General features: G+C 45.9%; 1 protein-coding gene across 4 annotated transcripts in view; it reads left to right on the plus strand.

The window, feature by feature from the left end:
- The window catches only part of MDGA1 (MAM domain containing glycosylphosphatidylinositol anchor 1), a 383,343-nt gene that overhangs the window by 215,963 nt on the left and 142,095 nt on the right, over positions 1 to 25,285 (plus strand). For 2 of the 4 annotated variants that reach the window (XM_019527003.1, XM_019527001.1), the window contains exons 14-16: positions 2,660 to 2,872; positions 4,088 to 4,222; positions 23,361 to 23,491. In XM_019527003.1, coding sequence (XP_019382548.1) covers positions 2,660 to 2,872; positions 4,088 to 4,222; positions 23,361 to 23,491 — 479 coding nt within the window. The remainder of the gene's footprint in view (positions 1 to 2,659; positions 2,873 to 4,087; positions 4,223 to 23,360; positions 23,492 to 25,285) is intronic. The other 2 variants (XM_019527004.1, XM_019527005.1) reach the window with 1 other exon arrangement.

Genomic DNA, 25,285 nt, shown 5'->3' on the forward strand with positions numbered 1-25,285 from the left:
TTGAGTTCTCTTTTTCTTTCCCATGTGTCAGTTATGTAGATTTTTGTGCTATTGAAAGGGGTAGCCTGTTTCCCTGGAGACTGAAGTGCCATGCCCATTCAAGGAATGGCACCCAGGGCACCAGCTGCACAATTCCCTCCATATCCCGATGCGTGCCAGCATCCCCATCCTAAGAGATGTGTCTTGGCATGGCTATTGACAAAGGTTCAGTTGCAGTGCATGCCACCTGGGAGAGTGGGAACTCTTTGCCTAGACAGCTGCAAGGCATAGGTAGACATCCCCAAACATTTCAGTACATCCCCAGAGCTCATACACTGTTCATTTCCCTCCTTTCCAAAGTACCAGGCCCCCCATCTCTGTGCAGTCATTCTGAGCTGGAGTTGCATTTGGGATAAAGACATATGATGAGCACAGCTGGCATTCAGCTAGCCATGTCCCACCTCCTGTGAGCTACAGCTAAGGTACCTTGGGGTGGGCTTCACTCTGGCAAGGTTCATTGCACTGGTACAGGAGCTGAGCCTAGTGAAGGAAAAGCTGGGGTGTGTTGAATCAAACTCACCACATTGGAGAGCTGGTAGGGACCAGCATTCCCTGTGTGATCTGAAGGTCTCAGTCCATCAAGTGGCATTGGTAGGCCTGGAGCTCAGCCACCTCATTCACCTAAGCCCCTGGAAAGGACATGGAGTAGTTGCTGTCTCCCTGCTCTCTCTGCCTCTGAGGCAGACACAAAACTAACTGTAGAGACTATGTGATCCTCATGCTGAAGATCACCCAGGCACCTGCATGTCCAATCCCCCCACTTCTCTCTTCTCTTCCACCAGCTTCAGATGCTGAGCAGCCCCTTTTGCTCGGCACTACAAGGCAGTGAGTAATTTGGATTAGGATGCTAATTAAAAATGAATGGACTGAACGGAAAGCACTTAGCCAGGGTTAATCAGCGGTTAAGTGGCCAGCACAGCCCCGTATGGCTGCATTCAGTTCACAGGAGTTGTTGCTTCCTGCTGAGCTACACGGCCCTGCAGAGCTTTCTCAGCAAGGCCAGCTGCCTTGGTCAGTGTGAATGGACCCTTCAGACAGCTCATACATAACGAGTGGCATTGAGGACCTTTTCTAGGTATCGGTGGGTTTCAGAATGGGTCAAGTTCTCTGTTCTCACTTGCACAATGAGCCATCGAGAAGAGACCAGAGTAGATAGAGGAAGAGGGAAGCCACCTAGAGCCTCCAAATGCCCTACTCCAGAAAAGTCTCCACGTGTGCTGACTGAGCCACTAGAACCGGGATGTCCCTTGCCCTCTGTCAAGCTAGCAAACTGCATTGGGAATCTCACTTGTTGAAGCTGTAAGATTTTGAGAAGACAGGAGCTGATGCAGCATGTCAGAACCCTCTCCAGCTGTGCCCAGGGCCAGGTGCTATTTGTGGGTGTGAGCCCTCATACAAATTGAGCTGAGTGCTAAGCTGTCTGTGGTGAAAGGTATTTCTTCCTAACACCAGGTAACTTAACACTCAGCTAAGGTGCCAGAGCAGGAGGGTCACTGTCTCCCCACAACCTGTTTCTTCTTTATGGTTTTTAAACCAGTTACCTTCCAATTTCATTGTGTGCCTTATTTTCACATGACAGAGGGCTAGGAGAAGATCCTTCTTTTCACCTTTCACTACTTTCTGTACCTCACTCATGTCGCCTCCTATTTGCTTCCTCTAAATTGAGACGTTCCAATCTCTTCTGGTTTCACCCCTGATTTCACCTCTCTCTTCAGACCTCTAAGCATTTTTCATGGCCAACCCCTGGAATCTTTCCTGTTTCTGCTCTTTTTTCTCTCCTATGTGTCTAGTTTCCATTGACTTAACAGAACCCCTGTATGGGCATCTAAGGGTGGGCCACAATCTTATAACTCTGGGATTGGTCCTTTATGATAGAAGTTAGAAATGGAGAAGCTTTATCATGTTGGGTCCAGTCTGGGAATCAGTGTCATGCCAGGTCTGCCCTGGAGTCTTCTGCTGCCCATTGACCCCTTCACAACATTCCTATAACAGCAGAAGCCCTAGTATAGATACAGTTCTACCTGCATAAAAGTTATTTTGCTAGTAGCAGCAGTGCAACTGAGAGGGGGTGACCAGGTAGGGCAACAGCTTCAGATGTTGCCTTTGTGGGGGCTGTAGTGGTGGCTGTCAGTGCTACTATAATCAGTGCAGGAGGAGGTGGCATTGCACCCATATATTGGTGGCTGGCCCAGGCACAGACCTGCTCTGCTATACCTCTGGCTGGCATAATGTATTTTGCTTGAGGAACTAGTTTCTACTAACAATGTTAATTAACGTATACCAAAGTTAATATGGCAATAGACGTCTTTTTTGCTAGTATAAACTGGATTTACACAAGTTGGATTTTCTACTATAGCTATCCTAGCAGATGTTTTCTACATCTGGCCTCAAGTTCTTCTCTGCGGAGTACTTTCACATGCTTGGTCCACCCTAGTTGAAAATATCCCTTGTGAAGGGTCATTCAATCTTTTCTCTGAGGAGATGATTCCACAGTCAGGTAGCTCTTGCTGTTGGGAATCCTTTCTGGTCTGGTTAACATAAATGCTTCTTTTGTTAATTTTACGCTCCTATAGTCCTGCTTCCTCAGAACAGCCTGCAGGATCTTCATTTCCCCTTGTAGGCAATCACTCTCTCCAGGCAGGTTTGGCTGATCAAAATCAGCTACTGTTCCCACCCACAGATAACACCTGCCACTTTGAGGATGAAAAGATCTGTGGCTTCATGCAAGACAGGATGGACAACTTTGATTGGACTCGTCAGAATGCCCAGACGCAGAACCCGAAGCGCACTGTCAACACTGGCCCACCCACAGACATCAGTGGCACTAAAGAGGGTACGTAGACTGCTCTTGTTTCTGTTGCCCATCTGCCCTCCAAGTGCGCAGTGGAGGCAGAGAACAGTTGCACTCTATTGTGCCAGGGCCTCTTCAGGTTCTCTGTAGCCCCTCAGCACCACACGACCCTGAAGGCTGAGTGTTGTTCTGTTTTCCAGGCACACGCTTCTGCTCTATATGGGGTGCAGGGAGCATGCAATTAATTTGCATGTTACTGATTGGCATTAAATACACAATTAGAACGCCCACGACTTTGTTTAAAGGAATAGTCAGAGCATTAGTCCTTGTTACCAGCTAATTGCCTGCTGCCAAATGCCCTTGTCCCATTTGATGCTTGTTTTGAAGTCACAAAAGAAGCAAGTAGGAAAACTTCTCTAGTGCTTAGAAGGGCCCAACTTGGTTTCAGCCAGATATTTTCCTGAGAAAGAACCTGGTAAGGGCATCACATCTCTCCTGGGTTAAGAGTCACTTGGAAGGAGTTTGTGTGAGACCTTGAGGGCTGAGGTTTATAAGATGAATGCTGAAGGGAAGCATGTATCTGCCGGCTTTGGAATGGCCCTTGCCCAAAGGTTCCCTCTCTTTGCCAGCTCTCTGGGGTGGCATAGGGATACAGAATGAGTCGTCAAGCAAAGCAAGGGACATGTTCTGCAGTGTTGATATAGCACGACCACAGTTCCTCCCTCCCTCTGTGAGGGAGAATAAATTTTTATCTGAGAACAGATATGTGAATCAAGAACAAATGAGGAAACCCCCATTAACCAGCCAAGTAAATTGCTTTTCCTGCAAATGTTTCTCATAGCAGTTGCTCCTTCAGGAAAAGGACCCTAGCAAAATAAACAGCTGTGTTGTAAAGCTGTTCTTGATCCTGTTGCTATGAACCTCCTCAGCATTGTTATTTAAAGATCTCACAGATTATTAGAGTTTCTCTCTCTCCGCTTGGGACACTGAAATTAAATGGCTCATTTTCACTTCCCTCAGTCCCTGGTAGTGTGAGGCAGGTGAAAAACTCTAGATAGTTACAATGGGCACATCAGGTCAAAAGCATGGCCAGCTGGTTTCAGAACACAAGAGGCCCGTGCAGGGGGAGAAGAGCAATGCATTTTTATTTCAAAGCCCACCTGCCATATAGGTTCTAAGCTGCCAGCAACCTCTTTGACCTGCAGGGCAGGAGACATAGCACATTGCCTTTCCTCACCTTTCCCTCTTGTTCTGCAGGTTATTACATGTTCATTGAAGCCTCTCGGCCCCGAGTGGAAGGAGACAAGGCCCGGCTGATCAGCCCTCTGTACAACATTACCGCCAAATACTACTGTGTCTCCTTCTACTACCACATGTACGGGAAGCACATTGGTGAGTGTATGTTCAAACCACATTGGTTCAAGTACCACAGTCCTCTGTTATCATCTAGTAATCCTTCTCCATTCCTGAGCCAGAGTCGCAAAGCCCCATTTTCAGCCCCCTCTGAGAAGGGCAGAAATTCCCTATAATGCTCTAGTAGCCCTTCACCTACTGTATGTCTTGTAGGAATGCTTCACCCCCTTATCCTCTGCACTCTCCCTGACACCAACACAGGGTCTTGTATTCTCACAACCTCCATCACCATACTACAGTATCACACCTTTCCCTATCAAAATGCCTCTGCAATTCCTACCCCCTCCGTTCTCTTCCCTTTCTCTTTCCTGGAAATGGTGAGATGTGCTGTGTGATTGTCTCACAGAAGGGACTGTGGGTGTGGAGGGATGCTGAAGACATTGGGGTGGTGGAGGGAACTGTGGGAGAAAAGGCTCTATGGTGGCTGCTGTGGTTTGAGGCTGGGAAGATAGTTGCATCAGGCTGACAGGGAGATGTGCAGGGAGGTGGCCATGCCATAAAGCAGAACCATTCTGAGGTGCCATCTCCCTCTGCCCTGTTCCCCTGACTGCTGAGCCAGAACCTGCGTGCTTAGCAAGCATCCCCAAAACTCCCAGCACAGTAATGAGTTTCCATATCCAGTCAAGGAGCAATTGCTAATTCGTCACCTCTTGATTATAATTTCATTAATTTGAATAATAGATGCAGTCTTCCCACAGCACTCCACGTTATTAATCACCTGCTGGACTGGAGCCTGACTGAAAAATCAGGGCCCAGGCAGGAGGGTGCCTGCTCTTTGGTAAATGGGGTTAATTAACAGCTCTCTACCTCATCACCCATCCATATCACTGGGATGGAACGTGCTTCAGTGACCAGTCATCTGCACCTCTCCTGTGTGTGGTGGGGAAAAAAGGGTTGAGGTCCAAGACCTGGAACTATCCCACCATGCAGAGTTACTGACTGAGTGTGAATGGTTTCTCAGTCATGAGGAGGTGAAGATTGGTCACCTAAAAGGTTTCCTTCCCTATGTTTGACATGAGGACACATAGCCCTATGCTCTCAATGTCCTGACAGTTCAAAGGAATTGTAGTATGCTGGCACTTGCTGTATAAGTGGGTAGCTCTGTGTTGCCTTGATGCTGTCAGTGGAAGGTTATCATGATCTTATACCCAAATCTGTTCCACTTGGCACTAGGTTTTTCTTTGCTTGCTAGATTAATCCAAGTGCTCTACCGATATAAGGTCCTGCTCTTGGTTATGGCTGTGCAGCTTGCATGACTTTGTGTATGGGTTCTTCTGGCTTTTTCAGATTAGGTCATCCACAATCACCTCATAGGGCCAGGCCAGTCAGTCCTTCTGTACATTCTCCCCTAGCTCCTCCTCAGACACTTACGAAAAGGCTGTCATCCTACATCCTTCTCATGTAGAGGAAGCCATGCCAATGGTAGCAGGAGAAGGAGGGGAAAAAAAGGAGAGGTCCCCTATGATTGCTTCATTTGGGCATGATGCATTGCACCTTACATGGAATTGCTTTTCTGCAGGGAAGATGATGATGTTCCTCTTCAAAACTTGACCTTTTTCACATAAGAACCTTGCAGCACCCATATTTAATGGTCATGTGGGTTCTGTTTAGATAGGAAATGAACAGGATACAGTAGAAGAGAGTTTTGATTATCTGCATTTTAACCCTTTTGTGCATTGGTTCCAGCCACTAGGTGTTCAGCAGGAAAGGTTCTGTTCCTCTGGAGACTCATGAAGACCCCATAGGTCCCATTTTCCATACCTCAGCTTCAGGAATCTTTCAGCTTTTCTCTCATATTTTTTTTCTCCATTTAGACTTAATATTATCCTCCTGGTCCCTGTTCCCCTCTCATTGCACAAAGGGGTTGTTAAATTTGTGCGAGGTGGCTGAATTGTTTAATGTTAATGTCATGTGATGATTTCCCAGGGTGGGTGCTGCTCAGCTGAGAGTGAATGAATTATTTAAATATCAGACTAGATAGAGTCAGAGATGAGAGAGAGAGACAGTGAGTTCTTTTCTTCCTGCCTATTGGAGCTATCTATGGTCTACATTTTGTGAACCCACAATGCATCCATCCAGAAACCTAAATCCAGTCACTTACATTCTCTTTCTAATTTGGGTTTTTTCCTCTAGGGCAAAAAATATAGGCTCTGCTTGTTCAGGCTTCAGGATAATGTACCAGGGCAACAGGATAAAATCATGTTGCCCCTAGTAAATCAGGATGCTGAGCAACCTTGACACCACCTATTTCTCATCTAGTTTTGGAATGAGGACTTTCATAAAGCTCTGTGCTACTGCATCTGTTTCTCTGCTGCTCACCTGAGGTATACTGGCTTTCATATACTGCTCTGCTTTGAGCAGGGGTTGAACTAGATAACCTCCTGAGGTCTCTTCCAACCCTAACTTTCTATGATTCTGTGATTCTGTTACTGGGCCCCATGCTTACTGTCCCTCAAGTATCTGATCACTTGTCAAAATCTTCACTGGTAACTACTCCATTTCTTGGAACTGATTCTTCCCTGAAGGATCCCTGCTTTAGGCAGCTCTCCAGCCTGCAGTAGATGATCTCTCAAACTAAGAACCCATTCTATCCCTTATTGAAGGTGTCATGGGTAAATCTTTATTTCCAGTACAGTACTTCTTGCTCTTTCTTGCTTTCAGGAAGCTGGCAAGATCAAGCCCCACAGCAGTGGTGGTGCTGAGTGATATCAAACTTGATGACCATTGAGGCTGAAGTCCTCTCACCCACTGCCTACCACTGTGACTGATTCTGAGGCTGGTAGACAGAAGAGAGGTCCATTCAGTCATTGGTCTCCTTGCTCTGACAATCTGACTGAGCATGGCTTAATCTCTAAAAACCTGATCCATTTGCATATCTGTCCTCCCTAGACATCTATTCCTCACCTACGCTAATGAGTGCACACAAACCAATGTCAGTATAATTTGGCCTAACCAGGTTCCAGCATAGCTGAACCAGACCCAACATAAGCAGAATCATAGCAGGCATTGTGCCAGTATATGCCCTATTCCCAGTATCAGCAGAGTGTAAGCAATAAGCATACCAGAGCCAGCACGTGTCTGGGCCCCAGACACTTGTGGCAGCTCCACCTCCGAAGCCATGCCATTCAGCTCCTTGTCACTATGAGAAGAAGCTGTGTAAAATTTGACATTTGTTTATTTTTTTAATAACCCTTTTATTACCTATTTTCCCCCTCTCCACATCTTGAAAGCTGGTTTACTCTCACAATTTGACTATAAAATATCCATAGCCATCCAGGCAAATCTTCCCTGGGAGAGTTCCCAGACACCGCTCGTTTATAATAGATATGACGAAAGAGAGAAACAGAATACAAATGGAGCATTTGTAGTCAGGGTATAAAATATTCAGTGACTAACAGAGCGGGGTGATGTTGAATATCTCTCAGCTGAGCAGAGAGCAGGGTGGAGGGGAGCTTCCCTGAGATTCTTCCCATTCCTCTTGATTTATTTGGCTATTGCTTTCTTCACCATCTCAGAATTGGCATCCCCCTGGTCCTCTGGCCCCAGGAGGTGCTGAGAAGCCAAGAGACAACGATTATATTTGGGGATCAGCTTTTTACAGTGCAGTATGGCTGTCCTTAGAGGCCATCAATGTCCTGTTTTAGATGGTTCCTTCTACTGGAAAAAAAGTGATCATCTCTTTCTCCTGTAGTGTCTTCTACCAGAGAATCTTTGTTTCACTTTACCAGCATGAATGAATTCACCTTCTACCCTCAGGAGGGGGTTCAGGACCATTAAACCCATTTAACAGTGAAGAAATCAGAAGCAAAGAGAAGAATCTTGCTTATACTTTGTCCCCTTGAGCCTCCCTGCTGGTGTAGGAATCGCACAGCCCTTGACTTGCTGGGTGCATCTACACATTGCCATACAGCGATGATGTTACTGCACCGTGCTTTAGTACTTCCTTTTGGAAGTACTAAAACACAGCGCACTAACTGTCTGTGCTGTGCTATACAGGTGGTACACGCTTAGATTTTGCAGCTACATCACCATAGCAGCACGGTCCCAGTTCCCAGCTATTGTATGCCACTATGGTGACGTAGCTAGTGATCACGTGTAGACCTGCATGATTGCTACATCTCCATAGTGTGCTGTATGGCAATGTAGCACATTGCTGCATCACCATAGGGTGACGTGTAGACATGCCCGCTGATGGCTAAAATTCAGAGAACAGGCTTATTTTCTTGGATCTGTCAACCTCTGTCAAACTCACAGACAAATTAAAAGAGTTATTGCTCCAATCCACCTCTGGCTGGGATCTTTGATTCCACAAGTTAAGAAAAGTCTGGCCTTCTTACCAGCAGATGGGATACCTCCAAGGAAGATGGGATGAGTTACTTAAGGAAGCAACACTAGTGATGCATCAATACACCTTCAGCTTAGTCTTAAGACTAAGTCACACAAAGTGGTGAGGAAGGGAACCTCCCCCCCCTCCCACCTACACCCCTTTTGTATTAACAGGTCTACAGCACCTTGAGCAGAGTGGAAGAGGATTGTATTTAGACTCCCTAGTGCCACTTAGATGCCTAATAGGAGGAATAGGATCTGCCCCAGTGTGTGGGTGCATCTATATGAGACATTTACTCAGAGTAGACTAATTAGCTCCACAGTAAATGTCTTATTTACATGTGGCCCTTTTAGGCTGGTGTAAACTAATAAACTCCACAGCACATTAAGGCCGGTGGAGCAGCCCAAGGCTGGCAGGCTGACCCCCCAGGTTCCCTGCCAGCTGGGTCTGCTGTGTCCTAGCTCAACATGCTGTGGTCCTGGGCATACATTCAAATGGTGTGCCCAGAAGCAATAAACTCCAATGCAAGAAGCACCAGAGTTTATTGCTCCGCCCTAGTTGCATGTGTAGATGCTCCCTGGTAGTAGGCAGTGCTTACTACAGTGATGGGTGCTGTTGAAGTAGCTAAGTACATAGACAGTTGTGCTGCTGGCATTGTTGATCTTTCAGACAAAGTGGCCACCCATCAATCAGCACTTTCATGCTAGGCAGAAGGTGGGGTAGATTTGCATGTGCTCTGTGGGAGGGAGTGCTGTAATTAGAGCAGCTCTCAGAGCCTCTCTAATTAAAGTGCCTACAGTATCTCATGTATTCAGCATCCCCCGCTTCAAAATGGCGGTGAGGGTGCTTTAACTAAAGCTTGTGGAATGTGGAACTAGTTTTAGTTAAAGCATCCCCACTGCTATTTTGCATCATGGGGACACTGAATACACGAGACACGGAGGCTGCTAGAGCACACTAATTAGCATGCTCCAGCAGACTCAATTAATTGAGTCAGCTCTGATGCACTGTAATTACTGTAATTGCAATGCATTGAAGAAGCATCCCAGCATGTGTACTACAGGCACCCATGTAGACTAACTAAATGAGAGATATATAGCATGGGCTTTTGTAAGCAGAGAAGTAAGCTCTGTGCTTATGAAAGCTCACATTATACATCTCTGGTTTAGTTAGTCTATAAAGTGCAAATCTACCCTGCCTTCTGCCTGACATCTGACTAACAGGGATAACTACTGCTTTCATCATGCTATCCTCCTAGCTCCAGCTCAGACTCCAGTGCATGCGTAAACACATTCTGCTGACCCACGTATTCCTCCCTTCCTGTTGCTCAGTGTTGCTGAATGCTGTTAGATAACTGTCACTCTCCCACCCCGGAGGTAGCTGCATTTTAGTAGTGGGTGAAGGGATCTTAATACATAATGCGCTGTTTATAAAGCATCTTGAGTTGTTTCCAGGAGAACAACGCTACGTCATATAGGATTACGTCACCAAGCTGATCTAGGGGAGGTTTATTTCTCCTAATGAGTGTGATTCACATCCCTCTAGGCTCTTGAAAATAAGTTGTGTGCGGAGCTGAGCGAACAATTTGTAATGAACAATTTATTCAATTTATTTAACCCTTGTTTGTCTCTTCACAAATCATCAGCAGCCTGTTGTGCCTACTGGTTTGTTTGTTGTTTGGAATTTATTTGGAGACTGTTTTGTGCAAACATATATCAGCATCTAGGTTTCTTGCTGTTGGCCAATAATATTCAGCACTGTAGCATACCTCAGTATGCTCTGCTGTATCTCCTTGTTGTTTGAACAACTTCCAAAAAAATATGACAAGGAGCAGAGTTTTAAATACCTGACAAGATAACTACAAATGTGTACATTGTTATTCACACTCTATAGATTGAACACAGAGGTTCTGACCTAGCACCCACTGAAGTCAATATGCATTTTTTCCATGGACTTCAATGAGCTTTGGAGCAAAGCCATAGACTCATAGATTTCTAAGGCCTGAAGGAACCAATAGATCATCTAGTCCAACCTCTTGTATATCACAGGCCAAAGAATTTGTTTCAGCTACTCTTGTTTGAGCTCAACAAATAGTACATATCTATTCCCTGATTAGATCAGCTTAATTCTATTCATTGTTATTTATTTACCCAAACCACTAACAGCATGCCAGGCACTTCACCAACATCGGACAAAACTGTCCCCCATCCCAAAGAACTTGCAGTCTAAAGAATAAACTGTGCATGGAAGGCAGGTAAGATGATTCACTTGCTGCTGGCTTCATGCCATAAGCATCCCATGAATAAAATGCCTTCAGTCCCCACCTACACACACTCTTACTGTGTAAGTCCAACAGCACTGACCCTGCCCTCTCCTGTTTTCCTGTCCATCACTGAACGTATCTCTTTCAAAATCAGATTCCCAGTGTATGTGCTCTCTCTCTTTCTCTCTCACATTCACACACACACTGAGCATTTGCCACCTTCAGTAGTCTCCCATATTTATTCACAATTCTCAGTCAGTTCTTCTACCACTGTTTGTTTGCCGGAAAACCAGCAGGAGACAAATCTTCAGTGGGTGCAAGCTGACATTTTACAAACTCCCCTGGCTAGCTACAGATACTATTTGCTGCTGCCCACCCAGCTGCCAGGAAAGCTTTCCCTGTGAGAAGCAATTGATCCCAGTCACCCCTATCTCCTCGGAAGAGAGGTAGCTCTTTCTCCAAGCTCAGAACTAGCTTAAGGTTTACAAAAGCTTTGCTCAGGGGTGAGTAGCTGTAAAGAGTAAGTGCAACCTGGTTAGCCCATGGGGCACGAGCTGTAGTGTCAAGTATTCACAGAAATGTCTGAATTCAAAACTTGACAGGCCCTTCAGAGAAAATGGAAGCTCTGGCCTTAACTGTCACACTCCTCTTCAGTGTTTCTAAGCCCTCTTCTTAGTCTCTCAGTAGAGCTTTAACTGCTTCCTCAGTGCTCAGTGATCTAGGTATTTCAATGATAATTGCATCTGCTCTGAGGTCAGTCATTCAGGATACAGCTCAGTGACACACCAGTCTGTGCGTGTCAGGGCAGAATACTGCCTTTTACCGGGTAAGGTACACACACTGTTATCCTGCCTCTTCACGTGCCATCTTCCAGAGGCCCTGAGAGCCGTGGCTCTCCTAAAATATCCTGTCCTTAATACCTGACCCTACTGATGAAAGTCATTTGCCACTTTAGCTTCAGTAATGTCTGGCAAAAGGTCTTTGAAATCACCACTGAGATGCTGCAGTGCCCAACTTTCTTAAGCCTGCAGAAACAGGTTGGGAGTCCCACTGGAACAGCCAGTCTCTTGGAGTAACTGCATCTAGTCACAGCCAGACACATGGTGAGAATGGTCTGATTTGGAAACTGGAAAAAGTTTTCAACTCTGTGCAGAAAACCATAAGGCCATGGCACTCTCCTCCCCATCCTTCAAGGCTCTCTTCTGATTGTCTAATATGGGCAGGAATGGAGCTGGGGATCAAATCCCTGGCTTCAAGCATCATCTTCAGTTCCCTTGGAAAAAGAAGAAAGTGTCCCCTCTCACTCCTCCTCCTCCCCGCTGTGGTCTTGCTGCCAGTGCACTGCACTGAAACATTGCAGCTGCCACAAACCTGTGGCCTCTTCAGCTGGGAGCAGAGACTCTGGTGGACAGGGAGCCCAAGCAATGTGCACATTGTGCATCTGCTGATTGCCTGCCTGAGTCACGTACAGTACAGGGAACTACTTACCTGTAAGTAAGGTGGATCTATGCAAAAGAAGTGCATGTGTCAGGAGCTCCATACAAATTGGTGACACACAGGATGTATCAAGGGGAGGGAGATGGAGAAGCCTGACAGGCATACATATGAATGGGCAAAACCTTCCTAATAAAATATAAGGCAGTTTTACCCTGGTCTCAGATGTAGGCTCAGTTCTGTTTCTGCCTATTCTTTGGGGCTCCAGCAGGTGTTTTACTCTCTGATTTTATGACTGAAGGCTCAGCGGAAACAATCCAGGAGGGGAAGCATCCAAGCTTCTCATTTCCACAGGCGCCGTGCTCTTTTGAACCTCACTGTATCTCTGTGAAGCAGACTTCTGTTTTGTATGAGGCAGAGTGAGCTGAGTGCAGTGCTCTCACACTGGGAGCCGAGCACATGAAGTGAGTGAGGGACCTGGCTGTCTCCAGTGGCAGAGATGAAAGAGTTATCAAAGCAAAGAAGGAAGCTGGGGAGGAGAGAGGGCTCTGGGCTGATCTATGCCACAGCAAATTCTCTTGGAGGCAGCCGAACATGTCATGGAATAGACAAAGAATGAGCAAGTGATGGGCAAGCCACATTAGGGTCAGAGCATACTTGGGCTCATTATCACAGCATCTTGAGTCTGTTAGGCTCCTGAGAAAATCTCCCTCAGCACCATCTGCTGCTTGTCACATTTCTAGTACTTCCCATTTCCTGTTGTGCCAGACCCAGCATCTCATCCCAGGTGCAGTATCCAGCACCTCTGGGACCAGCTGACACAAAAATGCAACATGTATGAAAAATGAAGGTGAGAGAGAAGGGATAAGCCTTTCAAAACTCTCCATGCAGTTTGGCTCTAGGGCAGGGCACTAGGCTTCTGGCACACTAGGACAGGGTTCTAGGATGCTGTTTGGTTTTAGGACAAGTGGAAGGAGGGAAAGGCACCTCTGATTTCACCCATCTCTAATGCAAACCTAGGATAAAAACCTAGGACCGCCTTCTGTCCTAGGCTTTTACATAAGGAATGCTGTTAACACCCAAACCTTCTTTCTGGCAGGTGGTCCACTTCCTTCCCCCCTACCAACATTCACTGTAAGTGCCCCTGCAAAGTCTGGTTTGGAATGATTTCTGGTTTGTCCCCAACACTCACCTTTATCCTGTGGCAGTAGCTGGGAATACAAGCTGGGTGCTGCTCACTTTCTCCTATCACCCATTTAAATGAGAAGAGAAAACATTCTTGTCCTCATGATAGATTCCTTTGGAGAGCTTCTGCTCACATCTGGGATTCACCTACCCCTAAGTCTTCTAATCTTGTGGTTAGGGATCACCTGCATTATTGTGTATTGTGCATTATCACCCGGTGGATGCCATCACAGGCGCTAGAAGCAGGGTGAGGTTTCTCCTCAAGCCAGGCTATGTTGGAATGTGTGGCTGTGGTATGAGTTGACTCTGAAAGGAGAAACAGCAAGAGGTGGGACTAGTGTCTGGGCGTGGGTGTCAGCTCTGTATGACTCTAACCTGCCATGGAGAGGCTATGGATGAATCTTTCACTGGACTGCTACCATTGTACCAGTGTGCATATCTGGAAATCTGCTGATAGAAATAAAGGCAGCTGTGTTATTTCTGAGGAGATGATCCATGGGAGTGTCTGAGTAACACAGGCTTAGTGGTTTGGGTTGATGCTGGCCCTATAGTGTTTTCCCCATTCTCTCCCTTGGTATGTTGAAAGCAGACTTTTTTCATTCTGCATCATGATCAGATTTCTGCATTCAGACATTTTGCAACTCTGAACATATAAGTATGTCACAGAGGGAATCTTTTCCTTTAAAACACGGTAAATTTGATTAATCTATCCTGCCTACTTGTTACTGTCATATCTAGGCAGCAACTATAGGAAGTCAGGGAATTAATACTTTTACTCGGGGAGGGGCTGTTACTCCTGCATGCTGCACTCTCATCTAGATTGTATTGCCATCAGTTGGTTGGAGAATGATCACAAAAGGCAGGAATAATCTTTATGTCCATTTTATGGCCTATGTTATAAGGGTTAGATCAATGACTGTGTCGCATCCTTGACAGGCAGGAAGGGTGACTATGTCACATCCTTCCTGCCTGGAAGTTAAGCATAGGCTTCCAAGGGGACCTTAAACAGGGTAAGACACAAGTTCCTCCTGATTGCTGAAGTTGGAGCATCACAGTCTAGATCTGTCTGCCTGAATGTTTAGCCTGGTGTCCGTCACCCGCATTGTCCACATAGATTTTAGGGCAGGGGATGCAGTGAGGGGGTGGTAGTTCCTGAAGCAGTATGAGAGAGGCAAGATGTTCCGTGGGTGATATTTTTTATTGGACCAACTATATAGTTGGGAGGGATATAGACAAGCTTTTTCTAGGACTGTACATCACTACCACACTGCCATAACGTAAAAGCACAAGAGACGCTATGGCAATTGGGCTCTTTATACATGGATGGATGGATGTTATAAAATATCATATGTAATGTTCATTGTATCAGGCTGGGTTTAAGGAATAGGATCTTAGCCATGTCTAAATTACCATAATATTGAGGATATAAGGCAGCTGTGGGCTTCTCTAGGTAGAAATAATTTTTCTTGGCATGCTTAGAATACCAGCAATGCACTCTTGAGACCCTAGTCTGGGCCTCTGCCCCTCTGCTTCCCCCGCATTCAGCTGGGCAAACAACATCATGTGAATGGGACCGGTAACACATAGGGCATGGCAAGGTCAGCCAGCATTACAGCCTGCCAAAACAAGCACCTGGCAACAGAGAGAAGCCCACTCCAGAGAGCAGGGTAAAGTCTTTTCAGATCGCCATGACATTGAAATCAGAGGTTAAGTCTGAGTAGGCCTTCTGAGTGACCTGCAGGCCCTGGCTTTCTTCCTTTTATGTTTAGAGGAAGACTTCATATATAATCAGCCAGATCTTGTGAAGTATCCAGACACTGAGAGTGCAAGTCCGTACACTGCCTCACTTGACACCAGCTGAGAGGCAGAGCTGCAAGACAGGCTGTCCCCACCTCTTTCACTGAAGAGAGTAGTGCATGGGGGACACAGGTGTGTAAAGACTCACTCGCTCCAAGATGCTATTTATTTTCCATGCTACTGGACTATACATAAACAAGTGCCCAGCTGAGAGTCACAGGCACCATCCTCCCCTCTTGCTCTCCTTCTGCCTCTGGAGGCAGGGGGTCCCCAGCAGAGACTGACGCACTAATAAACCAAACGACAGTACTGAGTGCAACCAAGCATGGGGCCCATCTGGTGACAGACAGGGAGAATCTGCTTACAGACTAATCTAGTTCATGTTACAGCCAAGCTGGTTTGATCTACATAAATGGGCATAATGACTTTGATGTGACCTTGATGTGGACCTAGGGTTGGAGAGGGGGGCAGCAGGGAGCCATTGTACAGTGGATCAACTTGTAGATGCACCATGTATGAGCAAACCTGGCATCAGAGACCCCCCTCCCTGGTCTGCCCCAATCTGTCCTGATTATCCCCTGCCCATGAAAAAGTTGAGGCAGAGGGAAACAAAAAACTGAATGAACCAAGGATGTACAGTGAATCAGCAGCAGATCTGGAATTAGAACCCAAGAATCTTAGCTCCTCTGTGTTTTAAGCACTAACTAATGCTGCCTCCCTTTCTTGTTTTGACTGCATGTTGGATGGGGCCTTTCCCTTTGAACATAGCAGAAAATATTTTTAGTTGAAAATTACACAGTGGAGGGTTTTTTTTCCTTTAAAAAAGAACCTTGAACCCAGTCCTGTTGTTCACACACAGGAAAGAACGTTGCTGGCATTAAATGCCATAGGTGTTTTGCAGGAAAGAGAATTGCAATGTTTTGCCCTTGTATTTAGTGTCAATGACAGATGTCTCGTGTCATTTAGGCCTCTGTATTCAACTATATTCAGCTCCTTCCCCTAATTATGGTTCATATGAAATGAGCCAGATTCACAGAGCGTAGCTTCATTAAAAGTCTACCGAAGTCAGCTTGCACTTGGAATGGACTTGGTCTGAATTAAGCTATATCATCACTTCCTCTATATAGACACATGAAGACAGACACCCACACACACCCCACCCTACCTTGTTCTCTCACTGTGTATCCAAGCATAAGTACCTCCATTTCCTATTTGCTCATTTTGGCCCTGGGAGAACGTGAACTATCACAAGACTTGTAGACCTGATCACTGCCAGGCTTTTCCCATTCCCCCTGACCAATTCTCATGTGAAATTTTTAATCCATGGCAAGAGCCAGAAACATTTTCTACACTAGCAGAGCTGGTCTTATGGAAAACAGCACTTCTTCCCTTCCCCACCTGCCACCAGTATGGGGTTATCTTAGCCCTTCTGTGGGATGCCTGCCCCTGCCCCTTGATGCAGGTCCTGGACTCATGTAAGTATTCCCCTCCTTGTCCTGGAGCTGCACATGGTAGTGAGGTGCATTTCCCCAGCAGCCATGCCTGCTGGGCTCCCCAGTGGAGGGGATCTCCTGGGGATGCCTGGGGAGTTAGGTGATGCAACAGGACAGGCACCTACAGAGCACCAGCCACACCACAACACTGTGGCAGCTCCTTGGTGGTCTGAGTCTGGCTCTGCATCCCCACAGGCCTGGCCCTTCCCCTCAAGCTGGGATGTACCCAGAGGGACAGGAAGACCTTGCACCCTGCTGCCCATGCCCCCCAGATTGTGCGTGTGTGTGCATGAAGCCCCCCTGACCATGGTGCCCTGGGCAGTCACCCACATCACTCACCCCTAAGGCTGTCTCTGCACTAGGACATAAGCAATTCATTTTCACGTGGTGTTTTGGGCTGGAGGGAATGCTACAGCTTAAACATGCTGCTGTGTTGCCTTTCTTTCCTGCACAAAATAACCCCTTCAAAAGTCACAGCAACAGCAAAGAAGGGAAGTTTGATCCTCCTGCTCCAAAAAAACCCAGCATTGAACTAAAAGGGAATCATTCCTAGCTGTTGCCAGTATAGACCCATGACACACACAGTGGAGTAGTTTTGATTGCATTGCCTCGAGCACTGATTCTCACCCAAGGTGTCTGCCTTGAGATCCTTCCAAAGGTGCTTCAGGGTGCCACATAATTTTAGTACTGTTAGGTGTGCACACGTGGTTCACAAGACAAACCCGGAGATTTCAAATAGGAATCCATAGTCTTAACACCATTCTGATATGTCACGATCTTTCTGAGTTCTTTGCAATGTTATTTTTCTGTAGTTAAAAATGAGTGAAAACTAGGAGCTGGTGTTTTCTGAGAGGGGTCTCAAGTCTATCAAGGGGTTTCTTGAGTCTCAAAAGATTGAGAACTACTGCCGTAGAGGAAAGTTATGTTTCTTATACTCTCTACTTATACCTTCTACTCATCCCTCAGGGTTAACTCATGAATGCCTGCAAAGTGCTTTGAAATCCTACATAGCATCAAGGCTGATAAAGAAAGAGAGGCTTGGGAGTGGCAGCAGCATGGTGGTAGCATTTTCCAAACAGATGGACCTGTGGCCTCTGAGAGTTTGGGTGTGAATCCATCCATTAAGGAGACATTGGGACAGAGACTAAAGTAGATAGGTTCAGGAGATAGTCAAGAGCCTGTAATTGTGTTTATTACACATATGTTGCTGTACAAAGCATCATTAGAGACAATGGAAGAGTAAATACATTTTATCGTGGCACAGAGACAAATTACATTCCTATAAATTACAGCTCACTGCAGCTTGATATTATTTCTCTTCCTCCATCACCAATACGATCATTTCCCCCACTCCCTGTCTCTTGGCACTCAGAGCAGTAACTTTCCACCACAGCACCATAATTGAGAACACAAGCCTGCTGCTGATTGCTTTTCATTATCATTCATTTAAATGAGAAAGAGAGGCCTGTATTTGTTCTCAGGATTATGAACAGTAATAGATTCCTTTTGAGGGTTTTAGCTAGCTCCTGGGATTTGTCTGCACTGAGCTCTGGGCTTGTGCTTTATGATCAGCTATGCTACAATAAACCATGAGGAGGATGCAGTCAGGACCCTAGATAAAGAGGGAAGGGCTGTTTCTCTCTGGTTTCTCTTTTTGAATGTATGGAATTTAGATTCTAGGTTAGATATCTGGCTTTCAGATTTGTATCCCCCACATGATTGGTTTTAGGTTGGATCCAAATCTAGACTCTGGCTTTCAGTCTCTAGTTGCTGCCCAGATCTCCTGTGAACAGATAATCTCAGGAGATTTCTATCTTTTGTGGCTGGCATATTGTGGAAATGCTGGTTGCAAATTTCAGCACTGTTGGATTGGAAAGCAAACCCCAGCCTGCCCCTAATCCAGATCTGTACTGTGAACCAAACAGCTCCTGACTTTGCAGTTCATCCCATAAAGCTAGAGAGAGATAGGATTATCTTTGTCTCCACTCACTGGCTAGCCTTCTTTTCTTGCTAGTTACTCTGCCTCCCGTCTCTAGTTATCTAGCTATCTATCTTGGAGATAGCTAGCTAGATAGACAGATAGATAGGTAGATATGATCTATCACTCTCTTAATTTCTCTTTATGTCAGTCTCTTCCTCATTTTGTGTTGAACCATGCTCTGGAAAACTGATATGGAAAACTCTAGGTTAAGTAAGCTGCCATCCACCCCAGTATCCAGGCCATCCTTGGGTCCCAGGACTGTCCCCATTCTTCAGCTGATGAATCCGACTAGCATCAGTTTTTCCTAACTGTTGTTGCAATTCTGATAGACTGAAGTTTCCATTCTGTGGCAACTGAAATAAGACTTTTCATGCTGCAAGCAGGTAACATTTAGAGCCATCCCCTTGGGTTACTGTATCTGGCATCACAGCTGGTGCTCTTTTGTGTATGCACCACTCTTCTGAAATGCCAGCTCTGAGCTTAAAAGAGCCAGCAGAAGGCACAACTCACTTGCACAATAATTGATTCCTCATAGCTTGTTACAGGCCTTTGTTTCCTTCTCAGATTAGGAAAGATGAGCTGCTAAAGATAACAAGGAAAATACCAAATACACCCCATTTAGAGATGCTACCAACAAGATTGTCAGTGGCTAGGGATTTCCTGGCCACTCTGGGTTCTGACCTGTTGCAGAGATTTAGCGACAGATGCCTGGCCTTCCCTTATCTGTGCATCACTAGCAGGTGTTCTGAGGAAAGGCCAAATTCAAATCAGATGGGAGGAGGTTGAAGAATGGAAAGAAGAAACACAAATCTGCAAGTGAGGATCTGGATTTCTAAATGGGCAGCTGTGCAAGGCTGCCATGTGAAACTGGGCTAGGGAACAGATTGCAGGCAACCATCCTACACTGCCCTCCCTAAGAAATAGACTGAATGTGCCTTTCCCATTTCCATTAGGCATAATGTATGGATTGGAGGGCATGTCTCAGTTAGATTCTTCTCCAACCTGGAGGTATTGGAAGAGCTCCTGCTCCCGCTTTTTTCAATCCACAGATTTCAAAGCACTTACAAAGTGTTAGTTAAGCCTCAGAACACCCCCATAAAGCGAATTAGTGTCATTATCTTTATTTCACGGATAGAGAAACTGATGGACAAAGGAATGGTGACTTCTATGGCAGGTCAGTAGCAAAGTGAGAATGGGACAGGCACCCTGAGCCTGTCTTTTCTCTTAGCCAGTAAGCTGAGGACTAGACATAATGCTCCAAATGGAGCTATTAATTAAGTTATTTAAATAATTAGACAAGCAGATTCTGTTATAAGAGGGGAACTTTTTGGCTTCTTACAAACATAATGCTTTGGGCTTCTTCTGAACCAATATGAAGTATGTATCAAGGCACTGCAAGTTGTGTGTGGGGAGGAGAATTGTTGAGATGGGGACAGGAGGTTACAGGTCCTGTCACACAGCGGTGCCCCGTCATCAGCTGGCAGTGCTGCGGGCATTGATCACGAGCCCTCAGCAGAGTGGTCCAAAACAGTTTGGCATCCAGGGAAGTATCCCCAAAGGAAAAGGCTGTGCTACACAAACTCCAAGATCATCATTCAGGGCCAGACCAATCAGTATGCTCTTGGAGTAGAAGGTTGTGAGCAATAGGACTTGAAACGTAAGGGCAGGGCTTCTCTTCAAGTGGTTTGAAGTCTGGTTGGTGAAGAGAATGACTTCAATGCCTGCAATCCCAGCTGAGGGCTCAATGTATGCTTGTATGTTGACATGAGAATCCTGTCACTTCTAATATGCCAGGATGGGTGAAGATCCTACTGTCACTCCAGTGATGTTCTACTACTCTTCCTGTCTTCCCAGCTAAGAATTCCTAGTCTGTAATGATGGCATGATAGGTGCACTGATCTCTGTATCCCAGGACCAACAGTATTAGGGGTCAGGGCCTAGGGTGGAGGAACCCGCAACACAAGGAAGCATTTCAGTTAGACTAGGCCTGGAAAAGATCATTTAGGAAACAAATCAGCAAACTAAGCAAGAGAATGAATCAGAGGGTATAAGCAATCTTTAATGTATGTGATGCCATGAGCTTGAATTCAGTTTTGGTATAAACTGCTAAAACCATGTTGATATCAAAGGACTTTCACTCTTTCTACCATATCTGGATGCAGGCTTCTAAATCTAGCAGAAGGTGTTAGTAAAAGGACTAACAAAAGGGAGGGAGTTTCTCTGCTTCTCACCAAATTATGATTTGGTGACTAGAGAAGGTGGGACTAAAAGCTTAAGGCATGGGTTCTCTGTGCAGCTCTTAACAGTGGTTCATGGTGTAATTTTAGGCAAGTCACTTAGCCTCTCTATGCTTCAGTTTCCTCACAGGTGGAAGGTGACATGCTCCAACTTGGAGAGGTATCAGGGGGCTTCACTAATGTTTGCTAAGTGTCCTGTGAGCCACACCTAGAAAGAACTAATGATTAGATGTTTTGTTGGGCAAAAAGCAAAGGCTGTTGACAGCCTGACGGGACAGTCTGGGCATCCTGAGGACAGGCTTGGGTTTAGGCCAGCAGTTCACAGCTAGTGCTTAGTTGGCACTAGTGTACAGTCCAGATGCTTTTCTGAGTCCTTTTCTGTCTTGCTTTCCCCTTTTCACCTAGAACACAAAGTTCATTTGCCAAATGATTTGCCCCAACACTCACTGATCGGCCAGGCTCTTGTATGGCAGATCCTACCTGCTGTCACCAAGTGAGGTTAAAGTAGAGGGTGGCTGTTTTAATCCTTGCTCACTGGCAGCTTCATGCTAATTCTTCCCTCTCTGTCAACCTCTCACCTTCTCAGCTCCAGCAGCTGTAATTAGCTGCTCTGAACACACTCCTGTTGACATTGATTTATGGGGTTATTTAGTCCCTGCTTGGACCATCAATTCACCCAACAGCCTCAATGAGATTCAGGCTTCATTCTTCTTCAATTAGACATTGCTTCACAGGAAGTTTCTGAGGGCAGTGGGCAGGGAGAAAGCCTGTGGCTCAAAGCTGTCTTTGCTTGAGGTTCCCATAGTGACTTTCCTCCTTCCAGGCTCTGTGTTTCCATGGAGGAGAGCTCAGGCTCACTTATCTCTGTCTTCTCAAGGTCACGCCATGCCAGCTGACCTCTCCTGAGAATGATATGCTGTCATCTCAGCTCAGAGTATCAATCCATGGTACAAAATGGACACCTCCAGGAAAGGCAACTTGTCATGGCCTGCACTTCCAGTTCAGACGGGATTCTTCCCTTCTTGTTGAAATTCTGATCATACACGTGAGAGAGGGGACATTGGATCATCCAGTTCTCCCCACCCTCTCAGCAGATCAGCCTTAATCCCAAGGCAAATTCTGAATAACCCTGGAAATAGGGCTTCCACTCCTTTCTTAGAGAGGCTATTCCACAGCCTCATGTCGCACTGGGTTGGGATTTTATGTTTTATATTCAACCTGCTTGGTTTAATCCCTTAAATCCTACATCCAGGCTCTTTGAACCATACCAAGCAATTACCCTCTCTCTCCTTAATGCTGATGCCTTTGAATATTCCTAAGCAATAACCACCTCTTCTCTTATTTGTCTCTTTGCCAAGTTACATATATTTCAGTCTTTTAACCTTTCCTTGTAAGTCAGCCACTCAGAATTCAAACATTTCTTCATCTTTATTATCTACCACTGAACACCCTCCAATTTAGCCATATCTCTCATACTGAAGCACCAGATGGGATCCTTCCAGAGCCACCTCCCCTCTCCCTGATATGATGCCTCTGAGATGAAGGTGCCAAAAATAAAACACTCCTAGGTGACCAGGGCTGTATAGAAAGGAAGTATTTTCTCCCTGCCCTCTGACCCTGATGCCTCTAGAATTGAAGTGTCCTTGCTAGAATGCAGTCATCCTAGCTACAGCATGACCACAGACATACAAAAAGAGGTTATCATCACCTCTCTGTTCTTCTGTGTGTGAAGACCGAAATTCATGGCTGTTTTTAGCTTCAGAAGAGTGAGAGTTACTTCAGCCCGCTATTTCAGTGCTGAGACTGGAGATGCTATGACTAGAGCTGTTCAGATAATTGATTTTTTTGGTTTGCTGACTGCACTGAAAAATGAGGGAGAAAATTCATTTCAGTTTGACCCGATGTGACATATTTTTTTGCATTTTTGTCTGAAACAAAAACTCAGAGGAAAATCTTGCAGGTTGACTGCAGCAATTTATTTGACATAAAACAAGACTTTTTTTTCATTTGGGGGCTTTGAACCATTTTTTAAATTTAAAAATAAGTTTTGGAAGGAATTGTTTGGAAAATGTCAGATAAAATTATTTACTTTTCTGAAATTGTTTCAAGGTTTTAAAAAAAATGTTTGGCTGAAACCATTTGAATTTGATGCATATTCACACATCACTTGGGTTGCTCTAAATATGTAGGTTGGGGTGAAAAAAATAGTTTTGCACAGGAAATTATGGCAAACCCTAGCTGTGACTGTCTTGGAGACCACCAGACCTGCCCCCCTGCAGGTTCTTATGCCAGTTGTCTAACATAGGGTCCCTCATGTCCCAATTTTACAAGAACTGTTTGGGACACCGCAAGCTGATGGAGACTGACCTGTGACTCCAGTGTCTGGTTTTTTTCTGGCAGGCTCCTTGAATCTTTTAGTTCGTGTAAAGAACAAACGGGCCATTGACACCCAAGTATGGTCACTCAGTGGGAACAGAGGAAACAAGTGGCAGCAAGTACATGTCCCCATCAATCCCCCAGGACCCTTTCAGGTAAGCAAGCACCAAAGACACAGAGCCTAGCTGCACACTGTGGCCATCTACCCTGTGGTACAGCCACTGGATATGTAAGGTAGAGGGATAGCACATAGCCGTTGTGGAAGGGATTCTGTTACAAGGTCACAGGTGAGAAGTATGTGGGAAGTGTAAAACACCAACCTGTTTCCTCCCTAAAACTATCGAACTCCATCATTCAGCAGGATTGATTCATTACTGTCAGTTTGCTGATGAGCCCTAGAAACCAGTCTGCAATTGTAGGCTTATTTTTGTGTGTCCAAGCTCATTGCCAGTTACTGTATGTTATGGATGTGATGCTTGTGAGCACAGGGCTCCAAAATGCATGCAAATAACCATGGTACCATGTATTCTGGAGCACATACTTGGGTTTACTGTTGGAGGATTGCTCATGAGTAGTGAGCTAGCCACTTGGGGGTTTTATTATGTAATTACTTATGACCACAGGCAGAACCTACCTGAGCAGGGTGCGGGGCCCGGGGCAAATCAACCCATGCAGGGCCCCACCCCTGCCCCGCTCTGTGGGCCCCCCCACAAAGCACGGGGCCTGGGGTGGTTGCCCCGATTCACCTGCCTCCCCATCCCTCGGGATGGCCCTGACCACATGGGTACCCAGCAATCTGGTATGTAGGAAACTGTTATTTTTTAATTCTAAGCCCTGCACACTAGTTTCTTGTTGTAATTGTGCTGGTAAGGTCTGGATGTGAGCACTTTGGCTAGTTGTTGCGTGCTTGCGAAATGCCTAGTACACTTTTGGGTGCTATAAAATAATAAACAAGGACTTAGTTACTCATGTGAGTACTATTCAGCACCAGCTGATTTGTTATTCCAGAATTCTTAATGAAAGCTGAGTTATAGCCATGCATTTGTTATTCTGCGGTTGCTGGTGAGTACTATACAGTGCTTCTTGGATTGGTGTCATAGGCTGATAGTCTCAGGGGCTGGACACACTGGTTTGTTCCTGTAGAGCTGCTTCTGGGCTATTCACATACATTGAGCGATGAGTAGCATTGAAGCATCTAGATACGGTTGTTTTTAGGATGCCCCTGGATGTTATTTTTGTAGGATATCCTACACTGGCAAGGCCAGGACATATTGCTTCGTTATTTTAGAGTGACCCCTGAAGGCTACATCAGACAGTTGGACACAAGTTTGTCCCTATATACATTTGCTACTGTGAGTGAAGGTGAGCATTAGTTACTGTGGGGGAGCATGCAGGGACGGGCATATGTTCACCATTATTGGGGACGGGAAAGCTGGCAGGGACATGGGTGTGTGTCTAGGGTGGAGGACAGGGGAGAACATTGTGAGGGAGGAGGGGAGCATGGATGAAGTTTTACTGTCACAGGGAGCCCACAGAGGTGGGGGTGGAGTGGGTTTGCTGTCACAAGCAGGGGATGCTACTCAAACCCTTGTCTTTGTCCTCTAAATGGTACCCATCCACCAGAGTCTAAGTGTCTGCCACAGTGCTGAGGGGAGCACAGACTGTAGCTCTCTGCTGGGACTCCTGCTGCCAGCGGTCAGTGTATGGGGCCAGAGGCTGGCCTTTCCCCCCCGCTCCTTAGCAAGGAGGAGTAAGAGCTGGGGCCAGTTGTTCCCTCAGCCCCCAGAGCAGGTAGTGATTGAGCTTCTGCCCCTAGGCTTGCAGGCAGAGTTTGGTAACCATGGGAACAGCAGAGGGATTCAGGTTGATGAAGCTGTAACTGTCAGGTTCGGAGAAGGAAGGAGCTAGTCTCTGCATGCATCCTGATGCGAGAGGGTGCAGGGAGGAGG

Source organism: Gavialis gangeticus, unplaced genomic scaffold, assembly GCF_001723915.1.
Source record: "Gavialis gangeticus isolate Ggan-Ray unplaced genomic scaffold, GavGan_comp1, whole genome shotgun sequence".
In the NCBI taxonomy this organism is placed as follows: domain Eukaryota; kingdom Metazoa; phylum Chordata; order Crocodylia; family Gavialidae; genus Gavialis; species Gavialis gangeticus.